The 15,759-nt window shown below is 49.6% G+C and overlaps 1 protein-coding gene across 1 annotated transcript in view; it reads left to right on the top strand.

Moving 5' to 3' along the window:
* LOC144268931 (antigen WC1.1-like) overlaps positions 1 to 15,270 on the top strand; it is a 50,724-nt gene extending 35,454 nt beyond the window's left edge. Inside the window, exons 5-17 of the mRNA XM_077824281.1 lie at positions 2,025 to 2,342; positions 2,422 to 2,736; positions 5,313 to 5,627; positions 6,199 to 6,261; positions 6,337 to 6,651; positions 7,075 to 7,109; position 7,310; positions 7,479 to 7,616; positions 9,905 to 10,000; positions 11,465 to 11,548; positions 12,671 to 12,760; positions 13,620 to 13,763; positions 14,988 to 15,270. Of these exons, the coding sequence (XP_077680407.1) occupies positions 2,025 to 2,342; positions 2,422 to 2,736; positions 5,313 to 5,627; positions 6,199 to 6,261; positions 6,337 to 6,651; positions 7,075 to 7,109; position 7,310; positions 7,479 to 7,616; positions 9,905 to 10,000; positions 11,465 to 11,548; positions 12,671 to 12,760; positions 13,620 to 13,763; positions 14,988 to 15,136 (2,063 nt within the window). The 3' untranslated portion in view covers positions 15,137 to 15,270. The remainder of the gene's footprint in view (positions 1 to 2,024; positions 2,343 to 2,421; positions 2,737 to 5,312; positions 5,628 to 6,198; positions 6,262 to 6,336; positions 6,652 to 7,074; positions 7,110 to 7,309; positions 7,311 to 7,478; positions 7,617 to 9,904; positions 10,001 to 11,464; positions 11,549 to 12,670; positions 12,761 to 13,619; positions 13,764 to 14,987) is intronic.
* The last annotated feature ends 489 nt before the right edge of the window (positions 15,271 to 15,759 follow it).

A 15,759-nucleotide genomic window follows, 5' to 3' on the forward strand; every position in this document is an offset into this window, starting at 1 on the left:
CCAGACCCTGGTTCTCGGAGGGAACTCCTCAGCACATGAAGATGCTGATTTCTCCCTACAATTGCTGGAAGGAGAATCCCTTCTAAGGAAAAACACCTGGTCCCTTCCATACGACCTCCATCTGCCATGATCCCATCCGGCCTTCCTGCGGAGCTGTGGTACCCAGTTATATCCATGAGCCTCCTCGGAAAGCCCCAGAGCTACTCTCTGCCCTCACACTACACTAGTGGCATACCTAGGACAGGAAACTTGGGTGGGCCTCAGCTTTCGGGGGTGGGCAGTGACGGGAGGAGCAGAGGGAGGGGTGCAGGAGGAATCCGGTGCCCGCGGAAGGGGGCAGGAGGGAGGGGGGCTCCAAAGCTGAGGCTGCCCAGGGCACACAGGCTGCGGGGCGTGCCTAGGGTAACCAGATAGGAAATGTGAAAAATTGGACAAGTGGTGGGAGGTAATAGGCACCTATATAAGAAAAAGACCCAAATATCAGGACAGTCCCTATAAAATCGGGACATCTGGTCACCTAGGCGTGCCTTTTGGGCAAAGTGGGGTCCCACTAGGGCTCAAGCTCTGCTCACCCTTCCTGACCCTGGCTCAGTGTCCGTCAGCCCAGCCACATCCCTTTCCTGCCGGTGCCGGGAGCTGCTGCCCCAGTCTCTGGCCCCAGCACTAGTCCCTCCCAGACCTGCCCTCAGGAGGCACACCCCCTGTGGGGCTAGTGCTTGGGTCAGAGACCAGGGAAGCAGCGCATGGCGCTGGCAGGAGAAAGATGTGGCCAGGCTGACGGACACCGAGCTGGGGGTGGGAGTCCCAGCCTGTGGATTCGGGGGGCTCCGGCCCTGATTTGGGTGGGCCTGGGAGATCACTGGGTGGGCCACAGCCCACCCGTGGCTACACCCCTGCACAACACTAGCTGCATGCAGGCAGTCTCCTGGTTCAGTCTTTGGGCGAACTCCTGGCTCCGTGGAAGTCAATGGAGGTTTTACCATTGCCTTCAGTGGGGCCAGGATTTCACTCTTAGCTTTGAAATGTTATTTGGCTACGAAGATCCTTGAGCTGTTTGGATCCAGTGCGCACACACTGCACCCGTCAGGTTGCCATACTAGTACATACTGTACCCGACACAGCCAGTGGGTGTGCCCTGCACTGACTCTGCTGTTGTCTTTTAACATTGTCAGTCTCTCCTGGCTGCACCTGGGTCTGAACTCGGTGAGTAATTCCTAACTTACCACCTTGTTGTCGGACTCTCTGATTCTGAGACAGACGGAAAGACTGAGATTCACATCCCAAGGGAGTCACAATATTCACCAACAAAGCACGTCCCCTTCCCCGCCCCACACACAACCTGCTTCTTGTGCTATGAATTGATCAGCAGGAATCTCATGTTGGACTCAGAGATGACACCACACTTCAGGGGACAGCTCCAGTTAGAACCACCAGTGCCGGGAACTATCTAACACTAGGAGCTCCTGCACTGGATCTCTGTGAACCAAGAAAGTTGCCACTTGCTGAGCAAAGATCAGAGGGAGCTAAGGAAATTTACCAATAATAACCTGTTCATGACCACCGTGAATCCTGCTCTTCCATTGGCCAAACTCCCTCAAGGCAAACTTGCCTAAATCATTCATGACCCACCTGCTAAGTGCTTGTGCAGACACCGTTCACTGGCTTCCAGGCATTTAAGCCTGGATAAAGTGACTACAAACCTCAGCAGCCATTCCACCACCACACACAGAGACTATTTTCCCAATCAGTAATCGGCAGGAATTCCCTCGCTCACTCATTTAGAGAGTCCGTTGGCAAGCCCTTGTGTCAAGCTCAGAGTTTTAAAATCCTTGCAGCACCTTCCACTTTTAGATTCACAGGAATAAGTGTCTTCTGACGGAGGTTGTTCCCTTCAACACTGTGACACACTCTGATCACTGGCTTATACCTTCTTATTGAGAAATAGTCCACAATTTCATGTGCATTATTTCTAGTGTATAAGAGAGAATGTTATTCAGTGTGTTTCCCATCTCTCCTGAGCCCAGGTCACTCTGAATCACTCAGACTGCTGAACGGAGAGAGCCGGTGTGATGGGAGAGTTGAGATTTCCCTCCGTGGTGTGTGGGGCAGAGTGCTGGATGACCAGTGGGACATGGACGATGCCAGCGTGGTGTGCAGGGAGCTCCAGTGCGGAGTCGCTGAGAAAGCTTTTAACCCCCCAAAGACTGAGAATGGAACGGGCCCTGTGGGGCTGAGAAGGGTCCAGTGTGCAGGAAATGAGACTCGTCTGACTCTCTGTGACATCTCCACGTCTGAGACAGCCCAGGCAGGAATTGCTGAGGACGTCGGTGTCCTTTGCTCAGGTGATTCATTTCCAAATCTCACAAACATTTTCTGTTCAGTAGGAAAATACATATTAACAGCTGGGATCTATCCCTGCAGGTAGCTGGCAGATCAGACTGGTGAATGGGACAGGTCGCTGTGCCGGGAGAGTGGAGATTTATTACAATGGCAGCTGGGGGACAGTCTGTGATGATTCCTGGGATCTGTCAGACTCCGATGTCATTTGCAAACAACTGGGATGTGGACGCGCCATCAGTGCAACTGTCTCTGCTCATTACGGGGAAGGATCCGGGCAGATCTGGCTGGACGATGTGAACTGCTCTGGGAATGAATCCGATCTCTGGGCGTGTGCTTCCGGGGGCTGGGGCCAGCACAACTGCAGACACAAAGAGGACGCGGGAGTTCTCTGCTCAGGTCTGTTCTGGGAATGCTCACGTGAGCCTGGTGACCAGGGGATTAAATGGAGGGGGCAGATGTTTAAGGAGATTGCTGAGAATGACACTCTCACTGACTGTCTCTGCCTCCCTTTCCGTTCTGTAACTGCCTACCAGGGTCACCATTAGAAAGTCCTCAGCTCCCACCCAGAGGCGTTGGAGATATTGCAAGATTTCCCTTAGAATGCTAGAAGGCTGCATCTCAGGTATCTAAAGGAGATTGTATCATGGAAAGCAGTGACTGAAAAGGATGTAGGGTCCTAGTGGAGAAATAACTGAACATGAGCTCCCAGTGCCATGTGTGGCAAAACGGGCTAATGCGAACCTTGGATGTATAAACAGGGGAGTAGTGAGTAGGAGTGGGGACTAAATTTTACTGCTGTACATGATGCTGGTGAGACAGATACTGGAATACTTTGTGTCCAGTTCTTATGTCCACAAAAATTGGAGCAGAGAAGAGCCACAAAAGTGATCTGATGAATAAAAGCCTTACAGTGAGAGATTTCAGCTGCTGAATCTGTTTAGCTTATGAAAACGACCAAGAGGTAACTTGATTACATGGCATAAGTCTCTTCACAAGGAGAACATACCACTTCCTAAAGGGCTCTTTAATCTAATGCAGAAAGGCAGAACAAGAGTCGATGGCTAGAAGCTGAAACCAGACAAATTCAGATAAGAAATAAGGCCCAAGTTTTTAACAGGGAGGGTGATTAACCATCGGAACAAACTACCAGGGAAATGGTGCATTCTACATCTCTTGAAGTCTTTCTGTCTAGACTGGATGCCTTTCTGGAAGCTATGCTTACATCAAACTCAAGTTATTGGGCTCTATGCAGCTGTTTTACAGAAGGTCAGACTATTTGATCTCATGATCCCTGTCACACTGTCTGGAGAGGCTCACGGCACTGAGTGCCCACCTCAGGGCAGATGGTGAGAAACAAGGCAATACCCCAAACTGCTGGTGTGTTCTATAAGTAGATTTCACCAAGCCAGCAACAGATGTGAACTCCTGGACCAATGTTCCCTCTAATTTTTACATGCATATGTGGAATTAATTTTGTTCTGTGCACCAGTCTAGAGGTGATGTGCGGTGGGGTTGGGGCTGAAGGGTTCAGAATGTGGGAGGCAGCTCAGGGCTGGGGCAGAGGTTGGCTGTGCACGGGTGAAGGCTCTGGCTGGGGGTGCGAGCTCTGGGGTGGGGCCAGGGATGAGGGATTTGCAGTTCTGGCTGCCCTGGGGCTGCAGCAGGAAGAGAGGACTCCCCCAAGGCCTCTCTTGCTGCAGCAGCCTGGGGCTGGGGGAGAGGCACCTCTCCCCACTGCGGCAGCTCCGAGGCTGGGGAAGAGGTGCCTCTCCAGTCTAGGCCCCTGTGGCTGCTTGCCTACGTGGCCTTTGATAGCCTTCTGTGCGTCCATATGGCCACGCAGCTCAGAGGGAACTTAGTCCTGGATCACTGTATCTATCTTACCATGGAGTCACAGACCGTCCCCTTAGACTCTCCAGTCTATTGTCACCCAAACAAACTGAACTTAGTGATAAGTGGTCACTTACACCTAAAATCACATCACATTCAGGTTTCTTCCAATCCCAAGAGACCAGCCACCTACTCAGATCACTTGGTACCCTGGATCTTACATCAAAGACAATGCCTGTAGCCAATCCTGTAATAAAGTATATACAGGTTTATTCACGAGGAAAAAGAAATAAAAGGGTTGTTTACACGATTAAAGCAAGCAATCACCTACACACAAATGAGTTACCATTTATATCCTCGGAGTGACAGAGTTGTAGTGATCTGTCAAGTCCAAATGTCCTTCAGCGCTGACCCAGGGGTAACCCCTTGGGGTCTCGGGCTTCAGTTTGGATTCTTTAGCCCTGTCACAGTTCAAACAGCCAAAAAGATGAAAAATCTTCCCATCTATTATTTTTATTTCCCTCTTCCAGGCTTCAAAGCAATAGGATAAGACCTTCTGCATGTACTACATGCAGGGGATGGACGGTGGGGATCATTCCCGTGCCTGAGTTCACAAGTTCAGAGCAAACATTTTCAGTTATAAAGCAAAACTTGCATATGTTCTTGTAGCATGGACCACAGACATCACAAGTGAGATTAATGCCAGCAGCAACTAACCAGCATTTCATAAAGTCTAAACACTCAATACATTCTTACAAGACTAATACCTGTTTTCAGCAAAACTAACACACATGTGACCCTGCCTGGTCTCCAGCTATGAGATTGTAAGTTCTCAGCCAAGGCCTGCAGCCTGGGCAAGAGCTGGCATCTGGCCTGCCAATGTCACAATCCTTCCCGGCCTTTTATCTATTACCATCTGTATGTAGCTGCTGCTAAATGGTGGCCTTCCAGAGACGCCCACTGTATTTCTATGGAGCCTGTGGTGTCTAAAAGAGTCTCTTACTACTGGAATGGTTCTCTAGCAGTTGCTCCTGCAGAATGATGCACAGGATCGTTAGCAATCGCTGGGATTTCACTCTTCACACCCCAGTTCATTTCAGAATCAAATTATTTAAATTCCCTTTTTCTGCATTTTCTTCTAGAGTTCACAGATCTGAGGCTGGTGAGCAACAGTGACTGTGCTGGGCGGCTGGAGGTTTTCTACAATGGGACGTGGGGCAGTGTTTGCTCCAATCAGATGTCTGGAGTCACCCCAGCAATTGTCTGCAAACAGCTGAACTGTGGGGACGGAGGGCAGATTGCAAGTCACTTTGAATATGGAGCAGGTTCTGGTCCCACGTGGCTGGACCACGTTGCATGCAGTGAGCAGCACAGCTCCCTCTGGCAGTGCCTGTCAGACCCTTGGGATCCAAAGTCATGTGCTAACCGAGCAGAAGAGACCCATATTTCTTGCACTGGTAAATCTGAAACTACCTGCATGCGCGTGTGCAAACATGTGTACGCAATGTGTTCAATTAATTGAAGGGTTAGGAGAGAATTTTTGTTGTTGTTCACATCTCAGTGTAGGCAGATTTAAATTCTCAACACAAGTTACAAACATATTTTCATGATGTTTTATAGGAACAAGCATTTGTCTGACTAACAACAAACATGGAAGTTAATCAATTAATCTTAAAAGAGACCGGTGTTAGACACTGCGATAAGGTAGTCTGAGAGCCGAGAAAAGCCTCTCCCTAGAGACGGACATTAGGCAGCTCTGTGGTTATTTATCCTTTTGGGATGAACAATCAGAGGTGGGCCCAGGCTGTGCAGTTTGGGTCAGAAATGGAATCCCCCATAAGTCTGGGTGCATGCCGGCCTGTGTGTCTGAGTAACAGCTGAATAGCAAATTAATGAGGTATTAAATGACCCAGAGTTCACATTTCAGTTTATACAGTGCTGAAATTAGGGGGTTAAAATACAGATAAATTCTACTCCCACCTTACACACACAACCCAGTGCATTCACCTCAGCTTTTTCTCTCCATAGGAAGAAAACCAAAACCAACTCAGACCCTGTTTGCCGAATGCCCGAACTCTCCAAGCTGCACAGGTATCTCTGCTTCTCACTGTCTCCCTCTTGGTCCCTAAGTTGTCCCAGTAACATGTGAGGTTTCTGCATTTCTAGACCAGGACAAGTTACGTGTCGTGGGAGGAGAGCACAGATGCTCGGGGAGAGTGGAGGTTTGGTACCGTGGCTTCTGGGGAACAGTTTGTGATGACTCCTGGGACATGGCGGATGCTAACGTTGTGTGTAAACAACTGGGCTGTGGATCTGCTCTATCTGCCCTGGACAAGGCTGCATTTGGCGAGGGGACTGGTCCCATCTGGGTGGAGACGTTGAATTGCAGAGGGACAGAGTCATCTCTCTGGGACTGTCCTGCCAGGCCCTGGGGTGAGAGCAACTGTGGTCATAAGAAAGATGCTGCCGTGAATTGCTCAGGTGAGTGACAGGAGATGTTTCTGCTACATGCTGTAATATTCAGAGAGAAGGATGGTTTAGCCCACCCATCCCCTTTGGTCCCAGACCAGGCCCTCCCATCTCCTGTGTGCCGGAGCATCCTGGATGTTGAGGGGTGGAACCTTTGTGGGGTCAGACTGGCTCAGGCATCAGCCCACATAGCCCCTGCATCCATCACAGGCCCCACTGTGCTGGTTTGTTATGAAAGTCCTCATTGCTGCACAGAGCACAAGGGACTTGGGCCCTAAATCACTAACAAACAGGCCCTGTGCTGCTGTGAGGGAGTTTGTGGAGGTGACAGCTGGAGACAACCAGGGACTCTCAGAGGTGAGGATCCCCCCCAGGAACAAACACGTCACCTCCCCCTTACTACAGGTTCCAAGTTTCCTCCCTTTAATTTTGCAGGTCTGACAGAGAGGACAGATTTTCCAAATACCCCAGTTAAAGCATCCCCCTCCTCCCATCAAGGGTTAAATTTCCCTGGGGCTGGGTCAAGGCGGAGGAGCTGCAAGCTGCAGCCTGAGGGAAGGAGCTCCTTTCCATGGCTTGTGACATCTGAGGGCGAATGACACCGGGGTGGGAGCTGCAGGCCATGCTGAGCCAGAGGATTCCTGTCTTCTGGCTCCAGCTGACCGGGCAGGGTCCATGATTTAAACAGCATCCTGTGAGCTGCCCCTATGGTGCACAGACTGTGTCATAGCCCATTACCCTGCTGTCCTGGGCCCTGCAATGAGTGACTGGGGAGCTCCCTGGGCTCCCACAACTCTCACAGGCTAATCTCTCCCTGTCGCATGTTCATTTCCATCCAGCTCCCCCACGCCGCCCTCTGACCGACAGTGGGAGAGTCACGGTGCCCGTGGTCATCTGCATTATCCTGGGGGCCCTGCTCTGCCTGGTCTTAATCATCCTGGGGGCGCAGGTGCGAAGTGCCAGGGCACAGCGCAGAGGTGGGTCCTGATTGGTGTCACTGTGTGAAATGCTTCTGCAATAGCAGGGGGGCTGCAGGGTGTCAGGGTGAGGGGCGATACCAGGCTGGGTGGGGTGGCCAAGGGTGCCTGTTAACGCCTCTCTCATTGAATATTTCATTAACTGTCTGGCAGTGGAACAGTCCAGCCATGAAATCTGGAGATGATACTGGCTAGGGACCTTTACAGTTTCAGAGAAACGGCATCTGTATCCCCACCCGCCCTCACCCTCCGGTGATCCACTCCAGGAATGCCTACTCAGGCCTCCAGCCCTCACCTTTCTCTGGGTGGGAAACCCCTGTCCCATTTCCTTGCGGCCAGGGGCTTTTAAGACTGCACAGCCCCCTGCCTTCCACTGTGATACCCCCAGCAAACCAGTCTGCCTACAGGCCAGCCCCCATGCTGTGCTTTCTCCCCAAGGGCTATGAGCAGGGCATTGCCAGCAGTTACAAGTTACCACCCAGCTCTCTCTCAGCAGATTACACCTTATTCCGAGGATAAAAGTATGACAGAGAAAATATTAAAAACAATAAAAATTCCTCCACACTTGCTGAACATACCAGAATTCACCCATCTTCCTCATGGGCAGCCTGGTAGACCAACATCCCTCCAACGATTCAGTGTTGAGATCCCTAAGGACAGAAGGTCCTGCCCATTTGCAGAATCAACATGAAAGCCCTGGGTCTTTTTAAACTCAGCCTTTCATATCAGAAGCCCTCCTTTGTCTCTTGGTCTCTGGTAACCCAGTTTGAACCAGTCTGTATAAACCACCCTGAAGGTTTTTACCTTTCTGGAGTTGTTTACAATCTCAGTGATTCACCTTAATCACCCACCCACACACACCCACACACACGCACACTCAGTGTTTTTTCTTCCTGGAGGAGCTGTGGTAACCCTCCAACATACAGTAGAACATAAACCATTCATAGCTTTAATATAGTGATTCCCAAAGATACTGCCTGGAGCTGCAGTATCTGCCACAGGGAGGGGATCTGAATATCATGAGGAGAGACATCATGGAAAAGGGACCGAGAGAAACTGGAAATATTATCAAGGAAAAAAGGTGTATAAAAATAGAGCTGTGGTAAATAGTTGTGAAGAGAGTGATCCAGTAGAAAAGACAATCTTAGGAAGCAGAAGTGTGGGAAAGGAGGATTTTACTATCTTGTACTCAAGGCTGGCACTTGTCGGGGATTTTACATCTATAACACACTTTATACAAATATTAGTGACCAGCTCCTTGGCAAGAAGATAGAAGATGGGATTGCCATCAACATACATGTAACAGTCACAACTTTGCAGTAAGACAATGACTATAATCAGATCTCATGCTTCAGGGCTTCAGCCAGTCACCTGCAGGGGTCAGGAAGGAATTCTGGGAAGCCCCTATCTTTGTGTTTTGTTTTGCTTCGTTTTGTTTCTTGCCCTCCTCTTAAGCATCAGACTTTAGCTACAGAGGGAGCTGTGACACTGGATGGGCTGGACCAGTCCTCTGAGGTGATACAGAGAAACCTCTTTCGAAGATATCTGGCTGGTGTGTCTTTCCACATGTTCAGGGTCAAACCAATTGTCAGATTTAGGGTCAGGAAGAAATTTCCCCCCAGGTCAGATTGGTAAAAAGGGACCTTGGGGGATTTTCCTCTTCCTCTGAACCATGGAGCATGAATCGCCAGCCACGATTATCAAGGCATCTCTCAAGTAATCAGTTCCCTGCCACTGCGGGGCCCTTGGGCATTGGTGGTACCTTACTCGCTCCTGCTTTCGGCCTGTGGCACACAATAGCTTATTCTTCTGAGGACTGAAATGCTTTACTCGAAGTGCATCTTTGGGCTCAAACCTACTGGTATCTGGGTGAAATGCAGTGGCCTGTATTATACAGGAGGTCAGACTAGATGTTCTAATGGTCCCGTCTGGCCTTAAACTCGATGAAAAAAAAGATGTTCTCACCATTTTGCAGAGAAACACCTGCGTGGGGGAAGAATTATTTAAGCTGCTCCAAAGGGGAATAGCCAGAAATAATGAGATGAGATTAAAAAACATTTAAGATGAATGTGAGGAAGCTTCCTGACAGAGAATTAGCCCTGGGAACCATCATCAAAGGGCTGTTGTGGAAAGAAATACTGTCACCTGGCTCATTTAAATTCCAGCAGTGGGAATGTGTGGTAGGGTTCAGGGTCGCACTGGGCCCACGGGGAGGGGCTGGATGATCCCATAGTGTTTCCCATCTCTGGTTTCAATGACCCTGTGCAAACCCTGCCTTTTGTTTTCAGGCTCCAGAAGACCCTTGGATCCCTTCTCTGAGGCCGTGTATGAGGAGATTGATTATAACCTGATGAGAAAAAAGCAGGAGATGTTCAGTCGCTCAGGTCTGTGGGTCTCACTCTTAACAGGGAGCAGCTATCTAATGCCCTGTCCATCTGAGGCCCTGACCCAGAGTTAAATCACTGCAGCTTCCACCCTGTGAGCTTGTCATTGGACCTGGGCACAAGTCTCCATTGCAAAATGTTTTGGTGAAAAATGCAGATTCAGAGACACCAAAACATTTCACAAATTCTTGTCGATTTCAGCCAATTGTTCCAAATACACACAGAACGATTCATTTCATTTCAACACTTTCTAAAGAAAACATTTTGTTTTTTTCAATTGGATATTACTTTGCCATTAGAAATTTCCTTTAATATTATTGAGAAAAAAAACAAATAAACAAAAATTAACGAATGTCCAAAAGAACACGAAATGGTTTCATTCAACATTAAACTTTTTTTTTTACTTTTGCATTTCCCAAAAATTTCCCAAATAAGTCATTTTTGGCTCAACTCAAAACAATCTTATGTTTTGCTTTTTTCCCGAACGGTCAGAAAACCAAACCATCTGTTTTTTTTGCCAAGCTCTAGCTGTGGGAGCTGGGTCTGTGGTGAGAGCAGCAGTTACTCATGTAGACTGAGAGAGATGGGTTTCCTTCCCACCATACGCTGAGTGTCCCAATTCTAGGGGCAGTTAATTTCCCATCTGCCCGTCCTGCAGCCTTGGCGTGTAACCAGTGAGGGGTCAGGAAAGCGACTGTCTGGGGCAGGCTAAACTATCATTTGAAAACTTCTTTGGAGCAGGGGATGTTCTTTGCCCCCCTCCCACCGCAGCCACTGGTCTGCAGGGTCGGCTCCCTCCTGCCCCCGGAGCAGAGAGATCAGCTCAGGAGAGCCTCATGACTTTGAGTCCCGGCCCTTTTATCCTTTGTGCCATTTTGTCTCAATGTCTGATGGGAACATCCTGCCCAAGGGCTGTGCTGTGGTGGGGCTCTGGGAACATGCTCAGGGCATCTCCCAGCATCACTGCCAAGATGGTTACAGTGAATGACAAAAAGAAAAGGGGTACTTGTGGCACCGTAGAGACTAACAAATTTATGAATCACAGACTTTGCTCTGGGCCTTTCTTGGTTTAATCTGGAAACACCATGGAGGGCTGATCGACTGATTCATGGGGGAGGTGGGTATTTACCCTTAAGAAGGAGGAGTCCCCTCTGTGGCTGAGGAGGCCAGGAGAATTGTGGAACTTCCCTGGACCAGCAGCCAGAGACGGGCCCTTCACTCACCACAGCATCCTTCAGGTCAGATCGTATCATCCCCTCAGTCACATTTATCACAATAACATGGAGATTTCTCTTGGGGAGTCTGTGTCAGCCTCTCACCGCTCAGAGTTGCTGTGAGTCACCATGTCCTGTAGAAGAAGGTATAGACTGAGACTGGAAATCCTGCTCCAGGCCCCAGATGTGTTCCCAGTCCTGCAGTTCTGCTGTTCTCACTGTAATGAATGTCTGGTTCTCGTCTCTCCAGTCTCCTATTCAGGTGACTCAGTGACAAAGCTGCAGTATTACACCGGGGACAGCGAGGGGGAAAACGATCCTGGATCAGAAGAAGGTAATGGGGGAGGGGCCGAGAGACGCACATCTGGGCAGAGAAATGAATTTCTATCACACTTTCTGCAATCGCAGCCATTTCCACACACCCCCCCACACACACACACGGTTCCCATTGTACACAGTCGGGTCTCATCCCATTGAACAGGATTTCTGTCAGAATCTCAGGATGGGAACATGTGACCATCTCCTGAGCACACACCCCTCGGAGTGGCTCCCAGTGACCTCCCCAGGTGAGGAGCTGGAGGAGACGGGTCAGTCTCTTTGGGTGGAAGGCGTCAGTGCCCAGCAGGGCTCATCTCTTGTCCCCGAGAGAGAGAGGAAGATTGTCCTATGTTACAATTACAGATGGGCTAAGCCCAACTCACTGATCCGAACCCACCAGAACTTTGGGGGGCAGAGGGATTTGCAGATTCTGACCCCAGGTCTGGATCTCAGTTTTGGGGCTGACACCTGTCGCTGTAACAGGCTGAAGCAAAATCCTGGACCTGAACTTCCGGGCCTGGTCCCATCTCTAATCATAAACGGGGCGGCATTTCTCCCCGAGCTGCTCTCAAGGGAGTCCATGATTTGGGCCCTGTGGGAGTTTAGCCTGTTGCTGGGGGAGGAGATACTGAGCAGATGAGCCAGTTCTGCTGAGAAGCTGGAGCGCTGCCAAGCTGAGCCCTGGGCTGCCTAAGAGGCCAGTGGAGAGCAGGAGCTCACAAAGGATCAGGCCAGTGACCTCCCAGTAGGAGCTTTAATTCCTGCAGAGGGGAGTTTCCCCCTCCCGAGTGTAACAGGAAAATTCAAACCTGTCTGCAGAGATCAGCTGGATTCACACAGGCCGGCTCTGGCCTGGCAGCGCCCGTGTTCCAACCTGTTATCTCAGCACAGGCCCAGATCCTGCTCCCACGGAAAAACGTGAAAGAGCTGCTGTTGGATTCTGCAGGGACAGGATTGGCCCCTTGTGATTTCTGGGACTCCTGTTTCACTGTAGTTCTCTGACTTGTGCCCTTCTCCCCATGGGCCCCTGCGACTTCCCCTCTCACGTGCCATGATACACAGCTCTAGTTAGAAGGGTCACCTGCGCTGAAGAGACGCTGCTGGTGCCCTGGGCTGAGTGTGGTGTTTGCTGTTCCAGAGGGAGTTTCCCCAGGGGGGTCTCAGTTGGATTACGATAACGTGGAGGAGCCTGCCTTGAACGACGTCCCCCAGACTCCAGACGGCCGAGGTGAGCAGTGAATCCGCCTCCTGGAAGCAACGTCACCCTGACGAAAAACTAACTGTATTTCCCAGTAGGGACAATAGTGGTTTGTTAAGAAAACCAGGAAGTTCACCCACCAGTATTGTTTATTGGTGTAACGCTGGGGGCGCTGACCAGGTGCATGACAAGACCTGTGTGGAGGTCCAGGGGTAGGGAAGCATGTGATGTCCTAAGGCATAATAAAGGCCCATAGCAGGGACTGAAGGAGCAGTTTGCTCAGGAGCTGCCCACGCTATACTTGGCTCAGGTCACTGCCCCAGCTTATATACATCTGTGTCAGACACGCTGTGCTGGGCGGGACATAGAGATTTTACACCCAAGGACCTATGTCCCGACCTTGTTAGCTGGCTCAGCTCCAAGTGGTGTCAGTGCCTTGGAGACTGATGGCAGTTTATGGGGTAAACTTTATCAGGAGAACGCACTGAAAAGTCATTTTTAAAGTAATGTCAAGTTTAGGAAGCCAGGGACAAGCTCTGGGCAATTCCAAGTCATTTCTGTTTGTAATTATTGTAACCAAATGCCTTGTGGAGTAATCCCTCTGGACTAGATCCAAGACACCCTTTCTAGACCTTCCCCCATCCCACGCTTGTAATCTAGGAGCTCTAGGATCCTCTCAATTAGCTCCTGAAACATATCAAATCAATGTGATATGTGAAATCCCCCAGGCTGAGGGTTTCAGAGGAGGGCTTCTCTTAATGCCCTGAAGTTGGAAGTTAAGTGTTGAGAGATCCCCCAGGGACCAGTGAGGCTGGTGCAGCTGCAGCTTGTAGTTTATTTCTGTCTTCACTGTGAATATTCTCTTAATTACTGCACATCTTCACGTCAGATGCTCCTGCGCTGCCTGGAGATGTCCCAGGGGCTGTTTACGATGATGCCAGAGAAGTGTCTGTCCCTGAAGGTGACCCTGGCTTGGGGCAGAATGGTGAAAAAGGCACTGGGGCGAGTGACAGGGACAGGGATGCACAGACAGGTGAGTGGAAAACTTTTTGCACTTCACAGTGTCTCTGCAGAGTGGGGTAGCTGGAAATGTGGGATGCACAGCAAGGGAACAGCCCTGGCCAACCCAACGCCTGTGAGAAAAACTCTCCTTCTCTCATCTCTCCATTCCCTCAAAGAAGAGGCTTCAGTGCCTGAAATAGAGAGAGGAAAAGTAGAATCTGTGCTGGGTGGTACTTCCTGGTCAAACCAGCAAGATAGCTCGGATTCCCTCAAGCTCTAGGTTCAAATCCTTGGGTGTGGCTGCCCTACTCTTGATGTACTGGATTCCTACCTATTTACTGAATGTGTATCTTTTGGGCAGAATCTTATAAACCAAAGTCATGTTACTGCTGCACAAATGCTAAAGAGCCCATGACACTTCCTGTAAAAGTCGGGCTTAGCCCATTATCCTTGGCCTAAGTTTCCACTCCCCTCCCTGTTGTGCCATGAGCAGAGGAGGTGCAGTGGTGATGAAATGTGCATTGCTTAGTACTTGATGCTTATCTTCATTGTTAGGGCAGAGTGAAAGTTCTGATGTCCTTAAGTAAGTGCTCCTGGCTGGTAAGTGCTTGGGATTTTTTTCACCAATGTACAGGTAGCTATAGCTGGCACTGGGCAGTGTTAGCTGGTCTGGAAACCAAAGGTTTTAATTTCTAGACTATGTATCGAGATGATGGATTAGAACTTGTTCTAGACGAAGCCAGAAGACTGAAGGGGGAACAATTCCTAACCCACACCGTAGAGCAAAGGTTCTCAAACCGTGGAGCATAGAATATATTCTGGGGCAGCATGAGAAGCCAGAGCAGAGAGCAGCGGCTCCTTTCCGGGCACCCAGCTTCGAAGGCAGCGCTGCAACCAGCAGCAGTGCAGAAGTAAGGATGGCAGAGAATGGTGTTGCCACTCTTACTTCTCCGCTGCTGCTGGCGGTAGTGCTGCCTTCAGAGCTTGGCAGCCGGGGAGCTATGTACTTACATGGCTCTTTGTGACTCAATGCCCGACTGCTTTTCATATTTAGTGAGAGTTGCACATTGATTTTTGTAAATCGGTAGATGTACTTGTGTGGTGGGGGTGGGGGGCGTCAACTACAATGGACACAAAGAAGGGGGTTGATCAAATAAGTTTGAGAACCACTGCTGTAAACTCTGCCTTGCTCTGCTGCTGCCCATCACCGTAGAGTGGATCCACTGACTGTATGTGTCTCCCTTGGTATTTTCAGGTGGGAGTCTGCACTCACGAAGGAGTGAAGGTGTATCTGGGATGGAGAAGGAAACCCTGTTCCTGCCTCTGGGAGATACTGGTTATGATGATGTGGAACATTGTGACTCTGGGGGATCAATATCAGAACAATGTGATTGGACAAAATAACCTTGTGCTGATGTAAACGCTTCGCCTCTTTCTCTTAGAAATGCTCCCCCTGTTATGATGGTCCAGAGACAGTCCCTTCCAGTCTGATAGACAAAGCAGGTGTTTTTATAAGATTTGTGTGAAGTTGCAAGAAATACAAGTGTGAGAGGGAAAAGATTCATAAACTTTGTATAATTTTCCCTTGTTTCAAGGGGTGGAAGTTTCCTGCTTTTTTTATGCCTGTAATTTCTTCATCTTGAATTTGTGCCTTTTTACATATTAAATCCTTTCTGAAAGTCTTCCCTGTTGTGGAAGTGTTTCTTGACAGATGAATTGTGCAGTTTCCAGGGTTCATCACAGGGAGAGGCTGAGATACAACAAACCAAGAGACAAGGGCGGGCCACCTCTGGGTATGGACGGCTGTCTGATGGGAGGTGAGTTTACACTGAATGTTCTGTCAGGCATGTGGTAAAAGTGAGACACCGGCAAGAGAACATTCTGAGATGAGCAACATGGTTGTTCCTAAACCTAATTCAGATCTGAAACTTTCCCTGAATCCAAGGAGATAAATGGGAAATTCTCTCTGGGTAATTCACACCTGAACTGAAGGAAACGGGTAAAAAGAATTCCCCATTAGCGATAAG

The sequence above is a fragment of the Eretmochelys imbricata genome, chromosome 1, assembly GCF_965152235.1.
Source record: "Eretmochelys imbricata isolate rEreImb1 chromosome 1, rEreImb1.hap1, whole genome shotgun sequence".
NCBI classification, from domain to species: domain Eukaryota; kingdom Metazoa; phylum Chordata; order Testudines; family Cheloniidae; genus Eretmochelys; species Eretmochelys imbricata.